At 35.0% G+C, this 23753-nt stretch overlaps 3 protein-coding genes across 8 annotated transcripts; 1 reads left to right on the top strand and 2 right to left on the bottom strand.

Moving 5' to 3' along the window:
• Window positions 1–4815: 4815 nt before the first annotated feature.
• Window positions 4816–7745, top strand: LOC111991872 (uncharacterized). Of its 4 annotated transcripts, none has more exons than XM_024023689.2 (2): window positions 4816–5197; window positions 6210–7745. In XM_024023689.2, the coding sequence occupies exon 2, from the start codon at window positions 6250–6252 to the stop codon at window positions 7522–7524; it is 1275 nt and encodes a 424-aa protein (XP_023879457.1). In that variant the 5' UTR covers window positions 4816–5197; window positions 6210–6249; the 3' UTR covers window positions 7525–7745. The 4 variants fall into 4 exon arrangements, with proteins under 4 accessions (XP_023879457.1, XP_023879455.1, XP_023879456.1 ...); XM_024023687.2 differs by having other exon boundaries at window positions 4817–5197; window positions 6229–7745; XM_024023688.2 differs by lacking the exon at window positions 4816–5197 and adding an exon at window positions 5288–5783.
• Window positions 7746–8064: 319 nt separating this feature from the next.
• Window positions 8065–13477, bottom strand: LOC111991871 (protein TORNADO 1). The gene is made up of 3 exons (XM_024023685.2): window positions 11713–13477; window positions 10354–11597; window positions 8065–9631 (listed from the first exon to the last, which is right to left on the bottom strand). The coding sequence occupies exons 1-3, from the start codon at window positions 13214–13216 to the stop codon at window positions 8243–8245; spliced, it is 4137 nt and encodes a 1378-aa protein (XP_023879453.2). The 5' UTR covers window positions 13217–13477; the 3' UTR covers window positions 8065–8242.
• A 2881-nt stretch (window positions 13478–16358) lies between these two features.
• LOC111991870 (heterogeneous nuclear ribonucleoprotein 1) lies at window positions 16359–20745 on the bottom strand. 3 transcript variants are annotated; one of them, XM_024023681.2, is made up of 5 exons: window positions 20470–20744; window positions 20210–20333; window positions 19682–19908; window positions 18148–19348; window positions 16359–17002 (listed from the first exon to the last, which is right to left on the bottom strand). In XM_024023681.2, exons 3-5 carry the CDS (start codon window positions 19901–19903, stop codon window positions 16989–16991), a joined length of 1437 nt encoding a protein of 478 aa, XP_023879449.1. In that variant the 5' UTR covers window positions 19904–19908; window positions 20210–20333; window positions 20470–20744; the 3' UTR covers window positions 16359–16988. The 3 variants fall into 3 exon arrangements, with proteins under 3 accessions (XP_023879449.1, XP_023879451.1, XP_023879452.1); XM_024023683.2 differs by having other exon boundaries at window positions 19682–19905; XM_024023684.2 differs by lacking the exon at window positions 20210–20333 and having other exon boundaries at window positions 20470–20745.
• Window positions 20746–23753: the final 3008 nt, after the last annotated feature.

Genomic DNA, 23753 nt, shown 5'->3' with positions numbered 1-23753 from the left:
TTCAAAACATTGATTCCACACCTTCCTCCACCTTTTAATTGAAATTAAGGGTCAAATTGCTAACTTCTACTTTTGTCATTTTGTTGATTTATTTTAGAAGATAATATATTATTTTTATATATAAGCATCATTTCATGCATTATCTTTCACACAAAAAGTATAAACTGTGAAACAAATTTCTTTATTTTAAACTCAAAAAAGTTAAAAGATATTAAATTTTTTAATAAAAAAATTAATTTTTTGATGCCTTTACTGTGTCATCTGAATAAATGAAGTCATTTTCATGCGCATCAATCACTTGAACGCATTCAGGTATTTTCATGCTCATTTCGTGATAATCGTGCACTGTTGATCCGTAGATTCTGTACCATCTGCTGCTGGAGATACTGGTTGGTTAGGTGAAAAAGAAATGAGGGTGGAAAATAAAGGAAATGTGAAATTACAATTTTCCATACTTAAGTATTACCCCCAAGGCCCCAACTACATTTCACTCCATTAACCATTGAAACACACAATCGATCCCCTAAAATTATAACTTGATTTCAATTTCCTCATGCCGTCAATTTTAGTGTTGAATTTGATAGAATTTTATATTAAAAAGACTAATTTATCATTCTTTTCAAAATAGATAGTTGATGGGTAAATTGGTCTTCCAATACTCCAATCGGTTAGAGTTAATAACAAAATAGATAAGTGTAATGTAATTTTAGAATTGAGAGGTCGATTATGCATTTTGATAGCACAAAGAGGTTAAGTGTAATGTAATTTTATAATTAGAAAGTTGATTGTGTATTTTGATAGTTCAGAGAGTCAAAGATAATCAGAGTGATAATTTTATGGTGAAAACTATAATTTTTCCTTAAAAAAAAAACCAAAAACAAACAAACACAAAGTTTTGCTTTGTTTGGTGTGGTGGAAAAGACTAAAGAAGGATAGAAAAGGAAGTGTATGGAGTTTTTCACCCAGCCCACCAAAAGCAATTCTCCCAAGTTGAGAGAAAAAGTGGATACTATTATACTCCATTTTAATTACAATTTTTTTTTTATCCTCTCTTATGTAATAATGATATAGCAATATATTATTAAAATCACCTTTTTTTATCCTTTTGGTTTCTATCTTATCCACCAAATAAACATGAGAGAAACTTAAACATTTTTTTATTCTTTTTTTTTTCCTATTTTTCATAAATTTTTCCATCCTTTCATTCTTTTTTCCATCTTTCAACTATAGAAAGTTGGCTTGCATCTAGTGCCTTGGGGCACTTTATGTGAACAAATAAAACACATGTCTAAAATTGGTCATGCCTCATTCCCATGTTTCTTCAAATAAATTCAAATTAGGGTTGTGCAAAAAAACTGCTTAACCTGTTAACCTATTCGACTTGACTCAACCCATGCTAATCTATTAAATGAGGCGGGTTGAGATACTTGTAACTTGCCACAACTTGATCCACCTGCCTATGTATATATATTTTCTTCATTTTCCCATTTATCTTCCCTAATAAACTCTAGCTATTCTCTCTAAAAAAATTTATTATTCTTACTCTATTTACATGTCTAATTTTAGATTTTGATATATTTTTCTTTTCAATGTGATAAAATTCCAGCCATTATAATAAAAATTATGTAGTATTTGTAATTATTTTTAATAAAATTTGAAAATTTTTCTTTACTGCCCTTGTTTTTTCTCATTTGAGAGAGCAAACAATTATTCAATTTAATTAAAATAATTTTATTTAGTCAATTGAATTTATCAACCCGCCCAACTCACTTAATCTGTCAAGTTGAAACCATTAAGATTTTCAACCGACCCACTAGATTTATAGATTGTTGGGTAGGTGGCGAATTGAAAATTTTCCAACCCGCCATTGACGAATTGGTTAAAAATATTACCCCATCTATCCAACCCGATATGTGCACACCCCTAAATTCAAATACATTCAAACACTGTCCAGAGGTTCTGCTTAATTTTCTAAGTTGCCAGCAAACCAATAAAATAAAAAAATACACACCGAATAAATATTTATCTGTACCATGCTAAAAGGTCAAATCCAAAGCAGGACTAGACGTATTGCTCTATGAGCATGGTGGATAAATAGGAATCATCTCCTCCCTATAATAAATCCAAAAACAGGATAATTACCACAAATTGTAACATCAAGAACAGTCCAAATGTAGTACCATCAACCATGTTACTTATTCTAAAAGATTAAATGGTTATTATAATACTTACCCAGATGATTGCTTTGACATGTTACTGTAAATTTAACTTATTTTAAGATAATCTGCTTTAAGACCTTAGCAGTCCAACTGTCCCAATTCCCAGGTGCTTCATCGATGCTCCATTTTACAGCTTTGAAGTGTAATTGGTTGTTTTCTTGAATTGCATTTTCACCCAACTATATGATGATCAAAGAAGGAATTAATCTCTTGCCTTTTGGTATATATATATATATATATTTTAAGTAATTATTTTAAATTAAAAGACCATTAATTCTACATGTCTCTTAGCCTTTTTATTGAAGTCAAGAATCAAATTGTTATTTTGTACTTCCTGTGTTCTTTTGTTTGTTTTATTTAAGAAGTTCCATGTTTTTTCTCTTACTATTTTTTTCCCTAAGTGCTTTTACTAATGATTTTAAATTCAAAACATTGATTCCACACCTTCCTCCACCTTTTAATTGAAATTAAGGGTCAAATTGCTAACTTCTACTTTTGTCATTTTGTTGATTTATTTTAGAAGATAATATATTATTTTTATATATAAGCATCATTTCATGCATTATCTTTCACACAAAAAGTATAAACTGTGAAACAAATTTCTTTATTTTAAACTCAAAAAAGTTAAAAGATATTAAATTTTTTAATAAAAAAATTAACAAACTAAGAAATAATTAGACTATTGTACTTATTGACTTTTCAATTATATTTTGGACCATTCTAAAGAAGTATTAAAATGTAAGAGTCAAAATTGGACAAATGGAATGATAACATTTGCATTTAATCAATTCGACTAAAAATATCCATAACTTAAAAAAAAAAAAAAAACTTAACATAAATAATCTTAAGAAATAATATATAAATGAAACTTTATAACATCCTTGATTCACAAATAGAAAGTTTGATATGTTTAAGACTTTCTTCCTCATAAACAAAAATTACTATAATTTGTCAAGAGTCTTATAATTTATCTGCTCTTTTTGAATATCTAGGTACAAATTTCTTATTTTTCATTGTAATTATTGAATAAAAAAGAAAGTGCTTTGATTTATTGGAACAAAGTTGAAAAGTGGAAAAAAAATTAAGGAAAAAGTTAACTGATAGAATAAGGGTTTTGATTTAAAAATATTTTTAGAAAATTTTTATCCGAAAAAAAAAATAACAATTGATTTTTTTGACATCATTTTATATTTCCAATAAAAGTGGTATCAATTTTTTTTTTTTTTAAATTAGTCCACTAACAAATTCCCTAAAGGCATCTGTTAACAGAATCTAAAAATTAAAAGGATAAAATACAGTTAACATCCCTGCGGTTTAAAGTTAAAACCAACCAAGTTCAAGATTTTTCAAAATTGATCAATTTGGTTCTTAATTACTAAAATTAGGGTTGCACAGGCACCACTCGTCATCGACGAAACCGGCCATAGCCGAACCAATCCAACCGCCTCAAACCTCCACCACAAGTGTTAGGCACGGTGGTCGGCAGCGATTTTCAAGCACCGAAGTTGGTCGGTATGGTTGTTGACGAAGGTTTTTGGATTCCAAACTACACCAATTTGCTTATATATATACAAAACTTGAGATTTCTACCCCCTTCAAGTCAGATCTAAGATTTCCATCCCCACCCACAACACAAAACCCACCACCATTTCAGCTTTTTATCTTCAAGAACCTCTATTTTTGTTGCCACCCAAGTTAGATCTTCAAGTTGTTGTCTCTGCCTCCATTGCCTAGTGGTTGATTGATTACTTGATTAGTCTTCGCAGGTGAGTCAATCAAAGGTTAGTTCCAAGAATCTTGAGCTTGTTTGGGTTTTAATATTTGGGTTTGTAATGGGTTTTGAATCTTTTGATATTTAGATTTGATCTAAGGTTTGATTTGTGGTTTGAATCCTTGAGTTTTCTAGGTTTGATTTTGGTTTTAGATATCTGTGTATGTGATAGACAGGTAGACACCGATTAGAATTGCCACCGATGTTGCCGAAGAATCGTTCCCCAAGCGCGGTGGCGGCTTGGGTTTTTAGAAAACCAAAAATTCCGGTGCAGTGCAGAAACCGCCACAAAAATTGGCTACACCATACCGTGTACAACCCTAACTATAATGGTGAAAAAAAAATTAGTAACAATTTAAAAACTAAGCAAAGTTTACAAACCAACTTGGTCAATTTAAAAAAAAAAAAAAAAAAAAATTAGACTGCCAACCCAAACCTCAAACGTTAGCACAAACCTGAAGTAATACTATATTTTACCCAAATTAAAAAAAAATAAAAAATAAAAAATAGAGAGAGGAAGCTAAAATGGTTTGATTGAAATGGATATAGAATGTGAAAAGAAATTGAGATGACATGGATATGATTGCAAAGCCCAAACACAATCTGAAAAAGAAGGCCCTGTTGGGAATATGACAAACTGCACAGTTGGTACAGTGTGTGTGACCCATTGTTTGATGTCCCACCTACAAACCGCACTCATCTCTTCTCTCATTGGTCCGCCTTATGCCAACGCGTGGGGCGGTGTATCTGCAAAACCCATCCTCTCTCTGTCTCTCTCTGTGGCACTCTCTCTAATCCCCATAATTAAATATAAGCATTACAAAACTATCCCTAAGCCACACACATAAATATCCATAACTAGTCTTATTTTTTATAGGACACAAAAACAAACAAACAAAAAAAAATTACTCCTACACGTATCATCAATTCTACTGCTTTTTGAAACGCTTCCGACAAAGCTTTTATTAGCACACTGACCTAAAATTCTCAGTGTATTATAGATTTTGTTCTGTTTCTCAGTTCACAGTTCACACGCCTCTATTTTCTGCAAAAAACTTTAAAAACAAGGGAAAAAAAAAAAAAAATTCACAGCTTTTATTAGCTTCCCAACACCACCACCACCTCGATTCACGAACTGGGTTTTTAACGGATCTTGGATTGGAGAGCCACACAGTGAGAAAAACCAGTTTGACTTTTAGAGCCAAAGGTAAAGGTTAAGACATACTCATATCTCAGAAAAAAAAAATATATATATATATAATTTTTTCTTCTTTTTTGATATTTCTTGTGGTGTTGATGGCTTTGAAGTAGTAAGAGTTTTAAGTGGACTTTTCGTTTTAGAATTTTGTGACACGATCTGGGTTACTGTGCTTTTCTTTCTTTTTTTGCTTTCCTTGTTTCACTCCCTTGGATTCCGGTAATAGTGTTTTTCTTTGTAGGATAAAGTTAGTAGCTTTATTGGAATATGTTCATATCCGAGGGTCACTGTTGATGAGTTTATGTTTGTTTATAAGTTTGGGGGTCTTGTTTTTTGAAGTAGCTCACTGAAAGAAAGTCACAGTTTTTAGGGGTTTTGGCTTCTGGGTTTTGCTAATTTTGGTTCATTTCAGCTTAAGCTAGTCGTGCTTCTGTGGGTTTTTGGGTTTTCAAGTAGTACTTGATTTGGAAGTTCCATTTCTGGGGTTTCTTGGTTGTTGGGTTATGAGAGTTTAGTGTTAATTACTTAATTTCCAGCTCTGGCTTGGTTCTGGTTTTGCGGCTGTCTCACAGAACTGGCTTTCGTCTAATTTAAGGTTTGGCCCTCAGCTTTGAAGTTGTGTGTTCTTTGGCTTCTGGAATTTAAGAAATTTTCTCTTCTTCTCAGCTCAAGCTAGGTTTTGTAGTTGGTCAAGTTAAAAAATGTCCTTTTTTGAAAATTTAGCTTCTGAATTTTGCTAAATTAGCTTAGTCTGGGCCTTCAATTTGTTTGATTCTCTGTGCTGATTCTGTGTTTTAACTTTTACGCAACAGTTCATTTCAAAATTTGGCTTTGATTTTGGATCTTAAGTCCTGAGTTTTTTCTTGACCTGGAGTTTCTATTTAAGTTCTACTTTGGGTTTTTTGGTTTTGACTTGTAAGAGGTTTGTATTTAAGCTTTGTGTCATTGGGACTGATTACCTAAAGTATAAATTTTCTAATTTTGAGTTATATTTGAGTTTCATTTGATTTTCTTCAAATAGATTTGTTGTGCTTTGCAAGGTTTCACTTCTGGGTGTTATCATGGACTCTCCACAATCTGTTGTGTCACCATTCAAGAGCTCCCTCGTCGCTGAGCCTGAGAAGCAAAAATCAGACTCCTTTTCCAAGGGTGTTGAGGTCAACAGCAAGGAAACTGCAGTGTATAACATAGATGACTTCATTGGTGTTCTTGAGGTTTATGTACATCAGGCCAGGGACATCCATAACATATGCATATACCACAAGCAAGATGTTTATGCTAAGCTTTGCCTGACTAGTGATCCCGAAGACACAGTCTCCACCAAAACCATCAATGGTGGTGGGAGGAATCCGGTGTTCAACGACAATGTTCGTCTCAATGTTAGGACTGTTGATTCCTCACTTAAATGTGAGATATGGATGTTGAGCAGGGTGAGGAATTATCTGGAAGATCAGTTACTGGGGTTTGCTTTGGTTCCATTGTCCGAAGTCCTTATGAAGAATGGCAAGTTGGAGAAAGAGTTCTCTCTATCTTCAACTGATCTGTTCCATTCCCCAGCTGGGTTTGTTCAATTGTCTCTCTCATATAATGGAGCTTCACCAGAAGTAATGGCTATTCCTGCAATGCCAAATACTTTGGCCAGGGATGCAACTGTGGAGGATACAGAAATATCTGAGTCAATCCAAAGTGATTTTGATAAGATTGAATTCCCAGATCCTAAGATTGCAAATGAAGACCAGTTGATGGTTTCTGAGTATTTTGCGTTACCATGTAACAGTTTGGACTCTCAGAGCTCTGAGAGCTTGACCACTTCTGATACTGAAAACCAACTTAGTTCAGAAGTGGGTGGTCATGTTGTGGAAAGCTTCTCAACTGGCACAGTTGAGTCCATCCAATGTCCAAAGCCTGATTCTCCTCCGAGCAGTGTGTCAACTAATGGGGTTTCTTCTCCTTCAGTCCCTGCAAGCTCAGAGTCTTCTGATGCTCAAGCAGCATCAAAATCTGCTAGTAAGGAACATGTTTCAGCTCCAAAAGAGAGTACTGTGGATGTGAAGGATGGTGATACTGATTCCTCTGGTGGAGAGCCAAGCGATGCAGTAAACAAGCCTGTTGTCACAGTGAACATTGAGCCAGAACAAAATGTGGTGCAGCAGGATATAGTGGACATGTACATGAAAAGCATGCAGCAGTTTACTGAGTCATTGGCAAAAATGAAACTACCTTTGGACATGGACAATGGATCAACCAATTCAGGAAATTCAAGCTCTGATCAGAAATTACAGGCATCAAAGAACGCTGGTTCCCGTGTGTTTTATGGAAGTAGGGCTTTCTTCTGAGCTTTGGTTTCACTAGTTCAGAGGAAGACAGACAGGTGACTTTAGATTTAGAATGAAAGACTAATACTAGTAGTGAAGGTGTAATAATGTGTTATGTAGTGTGGTGTCTTCCTTTGTATGTTGAGATGTTTTAGATGACACAAATCATGACTTGTACCGGTTATAAGCTTTTCTTCTATTGCAACTGCTATTAGTATATATGAACTATTTCTGTTTTATCATTTGTTCTTTTTTAGCAACTTTTGGTTTCAACTACCAATAATTATGAAATCAAATTCTATTTAACAATAGGCCAATAATGTGTTTAATCATGAGTGATGTTTCGGTCCCACACTCACATGGGGATTCAAATCTAAAAGTTGATTAGGCCAAGCATCTATGATTTTGCTTTCGGCAATTTAGCATGATTAAACTCATAATCCAATGGACTTAATTCATTCTTATTTTCATCTTCCAGTTTGGCTGTCTGGTTAATAATTTTGGACCAGGTTTATTGGTTTTCGCTTTACGACATCTATCTATGTATCAACAAACAGAATATTGTGTTATCTTCAAATGGCGTTAACGAGCTTCCGAATGTGAAAGTTAACAATTGCAAACCAAGTTACATAAGCATTAAAATGCATTGAAGCACTTCTACAATCTGACATGCTTTGAAAGGAGAACAAGATAGATAATAATAATAAAAAAGCAATTCTATTTCCCAATCTTATAAATTTCAAATAGGCACTTCAATTATTTCATTTGCTCTGATGCTCATATGCCTCCTACAGATCCATGCAATCTGGCCATTGTCCCTGTATCTCACTCTAAATAATCCAAACTTTTCTGCAATATCCTTTCCACTTGAGCACCTCCGCTGCCTCAGAAAATCCACAACCCATTGCTGTGCTGTTTTTAGATCTTGCTGAATATCCCTTGAGCCTTCTACAGCCCTACTTCTGTTCCGTCCCATAGCTGCAGCCCCCACAGCACCCGCAGCAACTGCTCCTCCTGCCCCATAAAGAAGGGAAGAGCCGGCTAGGTGGGCAACTTCCCTGCTCAAATCGGGTATCATTTCTCCCATCCCAGCTGCTAGATGAGCTCCTATCTTAAGAGCAAATGTTAACAATTTCATAAACTTCTTCATGTATGGAGCCAAACATTGAACAGCCCTGTTATCAACTTGCATCATTTCACAGCCCATCTGATCTTCAACAACATGCATTTCTTGCCGGTACTCACAGAGCATGTGAAGCCGGAGTGCATTCATCCCAGATATCATGTTTGTGACCAATCTCCTAGTGTAGTTTTCTGTTCTAACAAAAAAGAACATGTTGGGTACTTTCCTCTCTTCAAGTTGGACGTTATAGTTCACTAGGTAGTTCACTTTGCGATGAAGCTCGATGAGGAGTCTGTGTTCATAATATCTCAGCCCCTGGATCTCCTGTTTCAAGTCTCTGATTTCTTGTTCAATGATCTTCAGTCTCTGCAGAACTGCTTCCACACCCTTGGCAATACCACCAAAAGTTGGATCAACTTTGTCGGGTTCATTACTTGTGGATAAAGACTGATCTGGTCCATCTGAGTTGTTCTCAGGTGGGACTTGCAATTCCACAGCAAGGTTGTATAGGTCATGATATCTTCGATGCAGTACTTCCCGAAAGTCATCATCTGATAGTAGGTCTCTGGCAAGATCAAACCCAGATCTTAGAATAGGTCTGCCAGAATCCGATACTGGACTCCAGGTGTGTTGATAATCATACATACTCTCTGCAGAAACTGAGAGCAGTGCCTGTTTCAATTGTTGCAGAGACACAAGTTGGGTTTTCCTATATCTTGGGGGTGTCAGGTTTTGCACACATTCTGGCCGCAGGACATTTTCAATCAAGGTGATCCCATTGCAGAAGCTATGGATTGCCGGGATTATGAGCTGCTGGATGAGCCTAAGGGTTTCTGTCAGGTTCTTGGTTGAGCAAGCGAGGACATCAATGTAGTAACCCAACTGTCCTCCAAGCTCTATTCTGATATAGATTCCATTGATGTTTATTGAGATGAGGTACTTCTCAAGACTGTAAGTTGCTCCGTGTTGGTTATGTAACCCTATAATTCTGTTGTGGAGATGCACCTGGGTTTTTATACAAATAAAGTTCAATTAGAAAATAGAGCTAAGAAAAGATTGTAGGGAATTTTTATCACATTGCTGCTTAAGAATTGGAATCTGATGGTCTCATGGTACTACTACCTACAGTGCTCAGTTGTGATTGTCTCACGGTTGGCTACAAATATGACAATGCTGATATAAACATATATTCAATTGCAAATGCGATTAAGCACCAATTAAATTCACTACTGATTATTCCTTAATTAAGAAGAATATATCTACTAGATAATATACACCTGGTTATATGTGGCATGGATTAACTATACAACAAAAACCGGAAATGTTTAAATTAGAATAGCCATCTGATTATATACTAAAGAGAAAAGGGATCAAACTAAAAGCAAAATTCAATTGATGCTTTGCTATTATCTAAAATTTATCCTTATTTACTTTAGTGTCTTACTTTAGATTAATCTACATATGAACTGTGACATAGAAGTGGACTCCTAATAAAGTCATTACAAAAAGAAAAGTTCAGTTTTCTTTATGTCTATAGCATTGTATTCTCTATGCTCTCTAAAGCTCAGAACCAATGATTTCATGCATAATGTGTATACAGGAGTTAAACAGGACGGAAGAATTTAAATTGAAAAAGATAAAGCTAAAAAGAAGAAGAAAAAGATAAAAAGAAAAAGAAAAAAAAAAAGAAAAAAAAGAATGGCAGAGATGGGGATTGATATTCTTGCCTGCAAACGAGGAAAGAAACCTGGTGTGAGAAACGTGTGGCTTGAATCATCACACTCAAGATGCCTTCCTGCATAAAGGCAGTCAGGTGTGCTTAACTGCCATCTTTGTGGCTTTCCTCTGCCTTCTTCCAGAATTGAAGGGATCAATAAAGGGGAATTTGGGTTTGATGGATCTTGTTCATAGCAGAGTTCAAGTTTCAGCATCATCCTCACAAGGTCACTTGCATCTAAGTTCTCAAATACCTTTGAACCCATTCCAGGAATCTGGCTTTGTAAACTTCCTCTTAGAATCTTTTCCAATTCTTTCCTACTAATGAATCCATTATTCTCTGTGGAGCTTTGCCTTCTAACATCTAATCTTATTAGTTGGCCAAGTACTTCACCGCAAAACCATTCACAATCTAAGATTAGAAACCCCGGATCATCGAAATAAATGACCTCACCTATATTATGAAGACAAGTAGCAACAGCCCGCCTTCTCATTTCCACCTTCTCTTTATTATCGTGTCTTGATCGAATTCTTAATGGTGGAACCTTGACTTGGCATAGCTCACCGAACTCTTTCAACTTCATTGCTGGCTTATTGAAGTTCTCTGATCTCCAGTCTGATAAAATTTGTATCAGATCATTGCAAAGTTGATAAACCCGAGGGACTCTTTGGAGAATTGTCTTGCTTGTTTTCCGAAGGTGATGTGTGAGTTTACTGACTGATGCAGACGATCTTGCATCAATTGTGAATACAGTTGGATAGAAGTCAACAAACCCCTGGAACTTGTCTCGCAGTCTCTGAATTGAATTTACAGTAGCCTGCAAGTTTTGTGATGGTTGACTGATTTTGTCATAGTGTGTGAGAACTATAGTTACATTTGGTAGCATACATTGTTGGACTGCTCTTCTAGAGTTCGAAACTATGAACCTGAGCCAATACTGAAGGTCTTCTTCTATTTCTGCCGGGGTTTTTGGTTCTCTGTTGCTGGGCTTCCGGAATAAACTGGATATGATCAAGAAGAAAGATGCACTCCCATGTCCCGGAAACATGAGGTCATGGAGGGAATAAAACTCATGCTGACCAGCAAGGTTCCATATTGAAATCTTTGTGTCCTCATCTTTGAAAGTTCTTATCTTCATTCCATTTGTTCTAATAGCTTGTTCAACTGGATTGACAAAAGTTCTAACTTGGTCCAGGTATGGTACCTTTGAAGAAGAGAAGTTTTGTGATATAGAGTTACACACTGTAGACTTACCTGCAAATACAAATCAAAAAGCGCAATTATTTCAGTATAATTTCTTGAGTTCTATAAAAGAGCATAAATGTTAATTTAGTTCATTAAGCAACTCAGAATCTTTTAACACCCTTACCTGCATATTCTTGCCCACAGAAGAAAACTCTACAGCTTTTTGGCATTGTAAGTGGCATGTCCTTTAGCAAATCCATATCTGGTTCACTCTTCCCATTCTGGCCCAATCTTTTATAAATTCCATCAGTCTTTCCTGAATTTTGCAGTGGTGTCCTTGATAGATCAATGTCTTCAATCCAAGGATTGACCTGTAATGTCTCTGTAATTGTCTGAAGTACCAACTCTCCTTGAACCCCTTTGCAGCCCTGTAGAGATAAGTGTCTCAAAGTGGCATTCCTCTCCAAGCTCTTGAATATTTTGACAATATCATCTGGTCTCAAACTCTCATCATCGTATATTCCTAGACGGGTCACACTTTCATTGCTTGTCAGCATCTGTAAAATGGCTGCAAGCCCATCCCTTCCGATTTTAGTACTCCCACCTCCAAAAGTTACAGCCTTCAGAGTAATGTTGGCTTGGTATTGCAGGGCAGAAAACCTGCTCAAAGGGCAGAGTAGATGTTCCACACCTATTCCGCTGAACCAGTTTCCATCAAGATACAGGCTTTCCAAACTCTGGTTCTTGAAGAGTCCAGCTGCAACGTATACAACTCCCTTGTCTTTGAGGCAAGTTTTTGATAAATTTACCTCTTTAAGACTCTTATTCTGTTCTAAAACCCATCGAAACTCCTTAGCCCACTTGGATTTTAGCCGGACTCCAGTCATGTCAAGAGACTTGACAGTTGAGTTACACCCAAGAGCACAAGCAACTCTACAAGCACCTGAAATATTAAGTCTGTAAATTCGAAGTGTGCTGTTTTCAGGTGAAAACTCAACAACCTTTGAAATCTTTTCTCCATTTTCTCCACTCCAAATATGAACTTCCATAGTCCTGTTCCTTGCTAAAACTGCAGAAATAAGTGGGGTTGCTGTGATTGAACTTGAGTCGAAAATTGTCAACAGTTTCAGTGTCGAGTTTCCTTCGATCATCTTTGAGAGCTCCTCTGCCCCTTTTGACCCAATTGAGTCTTCCCATATTTGCAACTCTTCTAAGCTATCATTCACCTTAAGTGCAGAAGAAAGAATGCCCGCTCCAACATAGCCAATAGCTGATTCTGAAAATGTGATCTCCTTGATCACATTGTTTCTCTTTAGAACATCAGAAAACTCTGACAAACATTCTGTATTGAATCTGTTTCTTCGAAACACAAGTTGCTTAATATTTGTGCTATTCTCAAGCAACACGCCAAGATTTAGTAGTTGTTGTAGTTCCCATTCAACCTGGTGGAACTCTAAGTTTCTCAGAGATGATTGGATGTTTTTGGCTGTTCCTAATACTGTGAGGAGGTGAAGGAAGTATAGGAGGCTGTCCTTGGAAATGTTTATATTCATAGAGTTTTCTGTTTCTTGGAAACAACCTGAAGTTGGTTGTGAAAGGTAGAATGAGATATTATGAAGGTTGAGTGTTTCAGATTTGATTGCATGCAGAACCCACTGAAGATCTCTGAAGTTTTGGTTTGATGCCATTGTTACTGTGAGTACTCTTTCAAGGTAATAGAAACTGGTTTGGTTTGGTAGAACACTAGAAAACCATGATCTCTGGAGAGCTTTTCTTTATCAATATATTTAAGTGCTCTTTTGAAAGTTGGGTATGCTGATTATAGCTGTTGCTTAATTAAGGGTATAGTAATATGCATTCCTTGTTACCTTTTATTTGGCAGAATTGCCTGAAATTGTGAGTGCCTTTTGTCTATGATATTGACAATGATGTCCATGACAGATTTGATTGGGGTTCTCATAAACTGATTTTGTCTAATGTTATATTCTCTACTTCTTTGTAAAGATATTCCTTTAAGAAACCTCCTTCTAAAGGTATGATTGTTTCACACAAGTATTCCTGTCTATACCTTGCACTTATTCTATGCATGATGGTGCATTAGTACTGATGATCACCTACATCTTAACCACATGATTGTTTTGTGATAGTTTATCTAAGTATTGATCATTATTGAATGTTTTGCTCATGTGTACACTTGGGCTCAGGTAAAATTCACCTCTATAAACATTTGAGCTATCATAGCTTACAATGGATGAAATTGGAGCGTGGAGTTAAAATACCTACTTTTTTTGACCTTTTGCAATGTTGGAAATACCACTCTTTCTTTTCTCTTCTTTTCCCATTGTAAGGAATAGGGAATCCTATAAAGTAGAATAAAAGGGAAAATGTATGTGCGGGACAAATTATCCTCTCTTTAAGGAATCTCAATCATCCTGTTTATTGTCTAATTTGACTGTGGTCATGTATGGACTAATGATCCTCTTACTGTCTTCCATCGAGTATGAAGTAAAAAGATAGAACAGTTTTCATACTATGAAGTACTCATAGATGCTTAGAAGGCAAAATAATAAGACTTGTTTCTGGAGGAAGGAAAAAAAATGCAATAGACTTGGATTCAATCATGTTGGGCAAATCACAATGATCTTATTATTATATTTTTAGCAGACAATGATTTTATTTTTACGGAATTACCAAATGAGCCTAGGAGATAAGCCTAGTTTTTTTTTTTTTTTTTTTGGATAATTTAATAATTAGGGAAGAAGGATTTGAATCTTAAACGTTTACAATATAAACAGAAGGTGTAGATTTAACTGTAAGAATTTTGGCAAGATACGCCTAGTTAATCATGCTACCGCAAGGTTGTGCTTCTCTGGCATCAACCCAGAAGAAATACTGTTCAAGCTCCGTTGGGCGTGCAATGGGCCCCCATGTCTATTATCCATGTGATCAAAACCGTCAATAGTGGGCCCACTAAACCCGTATAACCTTCAAGAAAAGAAAAGCACATGTCCAGTGATTCTATTGTATCACAGGTTGGCAGAACAATTGGAAAAAGCTTATTTATGGTGCACAAGATAATTATTTTTGTCATACTTTTCCTTTTGTTTGGGAAAACTCTTTCTTTTCTTCAGGGAGAGAAGGTTTATTAGTTTGTACAGTTAATCTTTTTCTTTCTTTCCTTGTCCAAGTAAAAGCTAATTAAGCATTTGGATTGGAAAAGAGATTTTGATACTTCTAGACATCATGATTTCCAAAATTTGAACCACTTGATTCAAAATAAGTCAAGCGGCTGTCTAAGAATCCATCATGTGAAGGTTTTCCTTTCCTTAAGTCTACCCAATTTGTTCAAAAAGCTTTCTGAAATTTTCCTGGCCACTATAAATGAACAGCATGATTTGGAAGTTGGAACTGCTCATTGTTAATGTGTGGCCTCTACTTTTCATGAGGATTCATTTATGATAACAGCTTTAAAGTCTTGGTAAAACAGGAAAGGCTACTGAAATAGCCTGTTCCCGGGAAAGATATTTAACTCAACTAACAGTCCGGCTGCTTACATTTAAACATTGGTCATTTTATTGGTAAGACAAAATCAATTCAAAAGCCCCCCAAAAATGAATAAAGAATCAGAAGATATATCCATAGGGCAAATCTGAACTTAAAGTTAATGAAGCAATGTTTATAGAAATATTTTGCCAATATGCAGCATTCAGTAATGTATTAATTAAAATTGTTTAGGAGAAGAAATGATTCAGGGTACTCTAGTTCAGAAACAAAACTGTCAGAGAAAATAATACATTCTTATTTGGTTCTTTGACTTCTTGTGTGGGAAAATAGACTAAGAATAATTGTATGAGCAAGATAGGCAGAACAGAAAACATTGGAGGGTGACCTACATGACAACTATAACGAATCTTATCCAGATTAGGCATGGACAATGAACTCTCCCATTCAAGCAAAGTTTCCAGAATTTTTCTTAAGCAGGGCCCTAAATTTCTGAAGCTGGCTGTCCTAACTTTGTGTTCCAAAGGTGGAGGAGAAGCCAAGAGGCCCAGAATTCATTTTTATAGGATTCATAATAAATGTCATAAATTTCAGAGCCATATTTGGCATGGTTAACACATTCCTCAAAAATCTCTTCACGTGTGTATGTGTATGTGTGTGTGCGTGCGTGAGAGAGGGAGAGAGAGAGAGAGAGAGGACCACATGTATTGTATTTGCTTTGAGGCATTTATGAAAGGTAATTCAAATGAAAGTGATATGAAAGACCAAACAAAGCAAATCATATCCTAATCTTTGAAAGTAAGGATAAGAGTCAGTATGACCACACAGTAGCCTCAAAAGATTAGGAACAGTCCATTAGCAGATGGAAACCAATAAAATATACAACTACAAAAGCTATAAACATACACTGTAAATTTACATGCAGTCCAGGGTTCCAAAATATCACCATGATAAATCGGGAATTGTGATCAAACATTCATTTCATTCAGAAATAAAGTGTGAACTTCTGTGTAAATGTTCAATTAAAAAATAAATCAAAATATTCAGTAGCTTATTTGATGGGGAACCTAGAAGGATATCCCTCTAATGTTTCACACTAGTAAATCAAACTGAACCTCACGTACAAACTGAGAGAATCAAATCCGAACAGAGGAAGAAATATAAGGACAAGAGCTGGCAACTTTGCCAGACATTACAGCATTGAAAAAAATTCAAAAAATTAATACTCTATTTTTTTTTTTTTTTTATACAACTACAAAAGCTATAAACATACACTGTAAATTTACATGCAGTCCAGGGTTCCAAAATATCACCATGATAAATCGGGAATTGTGATCAAACATTCATTTCATTCAGAAATAAAGTGTGAACTTCTGTGTAAATGTTCAATTAAAAAATAAATCAAAATATTCAGTAGCTTATTTGATGGGGAACCTAGAAGGATATCCCTCTAATGTTTCACACTAGTAAATCAAACTGAACCTCACGTACAAACTGAGAGAATCAAATCCGAACAGAGGAAGAAATATAAGGACAAGAGCTGGCAACTTTGCCAGACATTACAGCATTGAAAAAAATTCAAAAAATTAATACTCTATTTTTTTTTTTTTTTTAACATACGACTACCACTGGCGCTCCTCACCAGAGATGCACGATACATTAATTGGAACCACTCTTCCTGAGTATATATCCCGCAATCTGATTTTACAGCTCAACCAAATTCCAAGAAAGGAACCTATGTTCTGAAGAAAGAAAAAAGAAATCCCAAACCTTACACAAAATACCTTGTAAACTGCTTCTCTCTGAATATGTATACATCAAATCAAGGAACTCCGTTAGCACTATATGATCAACTTCCTTGTAAGCAGAAATATCTTAATAAGGAAGATGTATGAAATTCACAATCCTTCAGCTGTTCTTCACCTAACATTACCATGTGCTGTCCAAATAACAAATCTCCTATGTAGCAATTCCTGAAGCAAAGGATATTGTATTGGTATAAATATTTTCAGACAAGTGTATAAGCAACAAATAATTCTCAAAACCAAGTGCCAACTTTTAAACTATCACATAGTCAATGGAAATTTATCTTCTTGTATAATTTTGAATAGATCAGCAAATTCAATTGCATATTATCTTTAAAAAAAAAGGAAAGAGACAGGGTTCTGAATATATTGCTAAAACTAGATCAGCAAGCACATGCAGCATGTGGAAATATAGCATCCCCATTTGTGATTATCATGAGCATAGTGTTAAAGGGAGAGAGACAGAAGGTGTTGATTCTAGAGGAAGTAAAAGTCTAAATGCCTAAGACAGAAAATGGAAGCTCCTGAATTTCTGTAAACACAGAGAGAGAGAGAGAGAGAGGGATGGTTTTGTTAGTACTTATTAGCTGTATGAGAAAAGCTTGACATGAATGATGGATCGCTTATAACTTTTTTGCATAAAAAAGTCAAGTTCTCACATTTACCGAATCAGATTTTCAGCAATTGCAAGGTCACTTGGGAAATAAAGTTAGGTATCTATCAGAATTCTAGCAAAAGATTGCAAAAATTAATAACAGCTACTTTATATGACAGCATCTCAGGATATCAGCATTGTATGTGAGTATAATGCAAGTTAGCCCAATCACTAATATCATGAACCAATGAGGCATGAAACCAGTTTTCCAATCTTGGGTTTATAACACCATTAGTTTCAATATGTAGTTGCCAAGAGCTTTGTAGCTCAACTGGCACCTCTTCACGTTTCCAATGGAGATGTTCAGAGTTCCAATCTGCCCTTCTTTGAGGTAACTATTGATTTATAGAAATTTAAAAAAAAAAAAAAAAATCTTTTAACACAATAATAAATGTTACTGAATAAAAATATTAGACCAACTTGCCTAGTTATAGAAATTCTTTTCTGAAGTCAACAAGCTTGACTCAAAACTCAAGTTTATAGATTGTCTATTTCCCTCTCATTGCATTTTTGCTTCTAAACAACCAAGTGCAAAGAAGATGAATCAACACTCAAGTTAACAGGTTTTCTGTTTCTCTTTCATTAAATTTTTTGCTTCTAAACCAAACTAAGTGCAAAGAAGATGACCAAAAATCATTTAATGAAGCCAAAGTGTTACCTCTATTTGCTTGTCTACTTGTAACATTGTAACTTCCAATATAACCCTCAGAACTTTTGGCTGTGACATCTGAAGACATATTGCCAAGCGCATAACCAAATGAGCCAGAACCATCTAGCTCAGGAGTGGTAGATCGCCAAGTTGAATCGCCATAAACAGAACCACTACGATACAAGTCACCGTAGGATCCCTCATAGCTTCCACTTGATGCAGCGAATGATGAAGATTGGGCTAAACCTGTGCCACTGTTTCTTCCATACCCTCCCCCAGCTCCCAACCCAAAGCTGTTGTCTCCATTGCCATAACCAATATTCCCACTAGTATAACCAGGAGGACTCCCTCCACCTTGAGTTGAACCAGGAGAAGGGCCCCAATTTGCACTACTATTTCCAAAAACTCCAAAACTCCCACTTCCAGAGTTCAAGTAAGCACCAGGGCTTGAAGAGTTCACAGCATTGTTAAGGCCCCCATTTCCCCAGACATTTCGAGTGGTGGAGCTTAGTAGAGAATCATTTCTTCCATTACCCCCACTATACCCAATAGGAGTGCTATACCTGTTTGAATTTCCACTATAATAAGGACTCAGCATCCGTGCATAGCCAAGACTATTGCCAAAGTTGGAATTGCCACCATAGCTTGGGCTCAACCCTGGCTCCAAATTCAGACTCATTCCATAACCAGTTGTACCAAATGGGGAAAACCCACTACGACCACTAGCAACCTGATTAAACCTACCATCCATCCTGACTCCATAACCTCCAACTGGGCTCATATTATAACCCTGAACATAATTGTTAAGGAAGCTATTGGCCCTACTCAAGTTATAGTTATATCCTACAATAGGGCTCCGACTGGAACCTGGGGATAGTTCTTTTGGGACTGCCCTCTTGACCTCAACCATTTTACCATTCAATTCATGAAACTGTTTGAGGAGCACTCTATCCACTGCATCTTCAGAATCATAGGTGATGAAGCCAAAGCCTCTTGGCCTTTGGGTGTTGTGATCATACATCACTACAACATCGGTAATTGTACCAAACTGATCAAAGTATTTCTTAAAGTCGCTCTCAGTGACTGTGGATGCTAAACCTCCCACAAAAATCTTTTTGGTACGTCCAGGGCCTGGAGAACCATGAACACTACCAGGGGTTCTATTTAAAATGTGCTGATCATCCTTAGGTACGGCCTTCTTTGCCTCAACCTGAAAATTGAGAAAACAAGTAACTAAAAAGCAAACAATTGCATGTCATTTTTGGTTTTACTTCAACAAATGGGGTCAAAGTTTCATCCAATGCAGGTTATTATAAGTCAACGTTACAGAAAATCTCAGAATCATTGATTGTAGCTGGAGAGAGTAAGCAATAACAATGAATCCAATCTACAACTTAGTAAGGGAAATGTGAATTCAGAATCTAATTGGAAACGGTCCTAGAAACAAAAGATAAAGCATTTTCTAGGATCCAATAAGAAAACTAACAGAATGCCAATGAAATCCATGATGCAAAAAGTGTGTATTTGCAAAGAAACCACTCACTGTGCGGCCATCAATTATGTGCTTGTCCATGATGACTCTTTCTGCAACAGCAGGATCTGCAAACACAACGAAACCAAAGCCACGAGCACGACCAGTGGCACGATCTCTCATGATCACCGCTTCCACCACCTCCCCATATTTCCTAAAATAGTCCTTTAGTCTTTCTTCATCTGTGTCCCAAGAAATCCCACCAATGAAGAGCTTTCCAAGATCTGATTCCATCTCTTCTACAATCAACCAACAAATTACCACCTCAATCAATAATCTCAATCTCAACATACAAAAATTAAACAACTCCAACAAAAAAACAACCAAATCAATTCAAATTCAACACCCCCACAATAAAAGTTTCATAATCCAACAAGAATCTGCAACTTTTACCATCAGAACCAATTTAAATCATACAATTACATAGATTGTCCACAAACTTAGACTTTTATACATCCAATAAAAATTCAAACTTTATCAACAAAAGCAAATCAACACGATCAAAATGCAGAAACAACAATCGAGCTTGAAAATCCATACCTTCAATGAAAATTCAGACAGAACCCGATTGGTGCTCTGATCAAAACACAAAGTGGGTATTGATCAAATTCGATTTAGAACCATCGGATCCTTGTTCCACCAATCAGAACATGACCCAAAAATCCTAATGACCCAACAAAACCAAATAAGCTCAGAATGACAAAAATTCTGATGGATCAAAAAGACCCAGATAAAAAATATATATATAAAAAAGTTTCAATTTTGCAATAGAGATCAAAGAAAAAAGAGAGAATTTTTACCATATGAGGAGGACCCAGATGATGAAATGAGAGAAAACTAAGATCTGGGATGAGGAATAATGGTAATGGAAACAGAGGATGTGCTCATCCTCTATGGTTCTCTCTCTGTGTGTCTCTCTCTTTCTTTTTTATCTTTTTTGTTGGTTATTCCACTTCCCTTAATTAAATCAAAAGAAATGGAAATTGCTGCTGAAGATGGGTGAGAGACAATTTATAAATAGAGAGAGAGAGAGAGAAAGAAAGAAAGAGAGAGAGACTGGCAAAATCCTCTGGTGTAAGAATATTTGGAGGAGCCAAGAGAGATGACAGCAGATGATGATATTTTTCTTTTTATTTTTTATTTTTGAAAAAAAATTATATTTTTAATGTGTTTAATATTTATTTATATATTTTTGTTTTATGTTTTTGGAAAGCAATGGAAGTTGTAACCATACCCATATGAGCAATTCACAAAGTATTGCTTGGAATTGCAATGATAGAGCTATGTGTATGTTGGACCTATGCATTTTTGGTATGGGAACATTCTTTTGGACCACTTGGATTAAAATTTGAATATCATTTCCATTTTTCATTTTTGAAAGGAAAATTTTGAATAATATTTTACAACTTTTATTTATTTGTTTTGAGTGCAATGTCTCATGGGTTGATGCTTTTTATCAAAAAGTGGTTCAAAATCAATCAAGCCATATAAAAAATTTGGTGTAACTATATTCTCTAATTATAGAGAAGTTAACAATGGACCTCATAACATGGGATTTAAACCCCAAAAAAAAAAAAAAAATTCATAAACGTGTAGCATTAATCCAAACCATGTACTATTTTAACGGATATGAACTGTCACCTCTCCAAGTTCAAGTCAATCTTGAAAAGCTATGTATACTTTGGCACAAATATAGGTTAAGGTTCAATAATAGGTATTTTATGTTAAAAAAAGAAAAAGAAAAAAAAGAGAGAGATGTTCTTCAATTTTCTTTCATCTAGAAATCGAACTCCACCCATATAAGCATTTTCACATGGTATTATTTGATTGGATTGGTATATATATTTGCATGTTAAGAGCAAGTCATATTTGACCTTTGCAGTTTTTTTTGGTCTTGGGACATACTTTTGGAGACTTATAAAAAAAATTGATTAAAATACAATTTACTTCACGTTTTAGTTTTTTCGTTCGTTCGTTTCTTTTACTTTTTCCTAGAATTCAAAGTCTTATTCTAAAAAAATGATATATATATATATATATATATATATATATATTTAGAGATTGTTTCCAAATGATTCAACCTTATGGACATTTGGCATGATGATGTTCTCTCTAATGCTTGGGGGTTCATTGTATATTTGTATGGTGTACCTCAAAGTTGCAAGATTTTAGATGTTGACAATTTTGAGAGTGCAAAGCATGAAAAAATGGACCATTTTTTCTCTCTTTTACCCTATTTCTCTTTTTGGTTAAACTTTATGGGTTTCAACTACACCTTGAGTTAATGATGTTTTTGAAAGTTACTTTGGGATAGTTACTAAAGCCTTTTGATTGAAGGGAAGGAAAATATTGTTAAAGAAGTTTTTTCAGGCTATACAGTCATATAGATACAAAGTATAAGTACCACTAAACAGAAATATGGACTTGGTTCAAAGTTTCATGTGTAAAGTTTGAATCCAAACCATGTTCTTGGCAATAGTCTATACAACTTGTTATCCAAATTGAGAAGTTACCAACTCCCACTTCCTGTTGCAAATTCTTAAAATATGAAAATTGGGCAAATGGGACAACTCATTATTTCAATATTTCATTTTAATTTTTCTCAAAACCTTTTAAGTGTCTTTTGTCTGACTGTAATCCTAAACAAAAGTTGTTTTGGTAATTTCCATATATATGCTTGTTTTGCAAAAGATTCTCATATGATATTCCTAACTCTAGTGAAACAGATATTTAGGCCTAAACTGATATGAAAAACTTTTCTGGTGAAGCCTGTAAGCATAAATTACATTTTAAAGTCATTATTAGAACACTTATTTTACTTAAAAGAGAAATAAACTTGTGGGGAATTTGAATTAGGTAAGGATTATGTGTGAAAGCAGAGCCATATAGGAAAAGAGACGTGTGAATATAACAGAAAGCAACAGGTACAACAAGAGGTGTGCTTAAATTTTTTTTACCTTAAAAAATTTTAAGTTTTTTTTTTTTAAAATTTATTTATTTAAAATTAGCTGATTTAATTCAGTTTAACATTTACTGATTGGAATTGAGTGTACCAAAAGGAACTACTTATATTGAGGTTGGCTTAATAAAATGGGAAAAAGAGGAAGAGATTAATTTGAGTTTTGGAAAGGGTGTGAGTTTTAACCTATATAACAAATAAAGTTCAAATGATATATGATGCAACACAAATATAGCTATAAATAAAATGAAATGGGAGAAGGGATTCTCCAAAGGATTTCAAAATCTAGGTTTGCATTGCATCCTCCCCATTATTAAACAAAAATAATTAAAAATTAACCTCATACATTCATATTTGGTCAAAATCATTACATCATTGAGGTTAGAGTGAATTGTGATTTTCTTTTTGAAACTTTTTTTTTTGGTCATTTTAATCCTTAAACTTTAACATTTATATCAAGTTGATCCATTCTAATCATTACCATCTATAAAACTTCTTTTTTAAATCCAGTGAAACAATGCCGCATCACATGTGTGAAGAGTAATAATTTTATAGATGCCAATAGACAGAAGGATTAATAGGATAGAAATGTAAACATTTAAGGACTAAAATGACAAAAAATAAACCTTAAGAGTCAAAGATGGCAATTTACCTAAACCTAAATGTGTAATTTAGATCTTAGCCTCTCTATTAATTTTTGTCATTGTCAATGACGTTTGTGATCAATAAATTTCTAAACACTTTATTAAATATTGTCATTTTGTGATGAAGAGAAAAATGCTTGAATAGAATGCTGTAGCATTTGACTCCTCTATGAGGAAATCTTTTAGCCTTGTCCCCTTAAGAAATTTGCTATATAATCCAATTGCTTTTAGTATTGACTAGGAGGACAAAAGATCTATAACAAAAGGCAGTGTATGATTAAGGTCCAACTATCAACATTAATAGAGTTTAGAGAAATTGATAGAACTAAGAAAACTTAAGATTGAGTTACACTAATGACTTTTCAAGAAAAACAATTGAAGGCATTGATGAGACTTGTTATGGGGGTGCCTAACAATGAGGTGGCATAAGGAAACTTCATCTAATAGCCAAGTTTGTGTGCTTAACAAGTATAAGATTTAA

This window comes from Quercus suber, unplaced genomic scaffold, assembly GCF_002906115.3.
Source record: "Quercus suber isolate HL8 unplaced genomic scaffold, Cork oak 2.0 scaffold_1084, whole genome shotgun sequence".
Taxonomy (NCBI): domain Eukaryota; kingdom Viridiplantae; phylum Streptophyta; class Magnoliopsida; order Fagales; family Fagaceae; genus Quercus; species Quercus suber.
The sequence above is the reverse complement of the archived record's forward strand: the minus strand, read 5'-3'. Positions and strand labels throughout refer to the sequence as shown.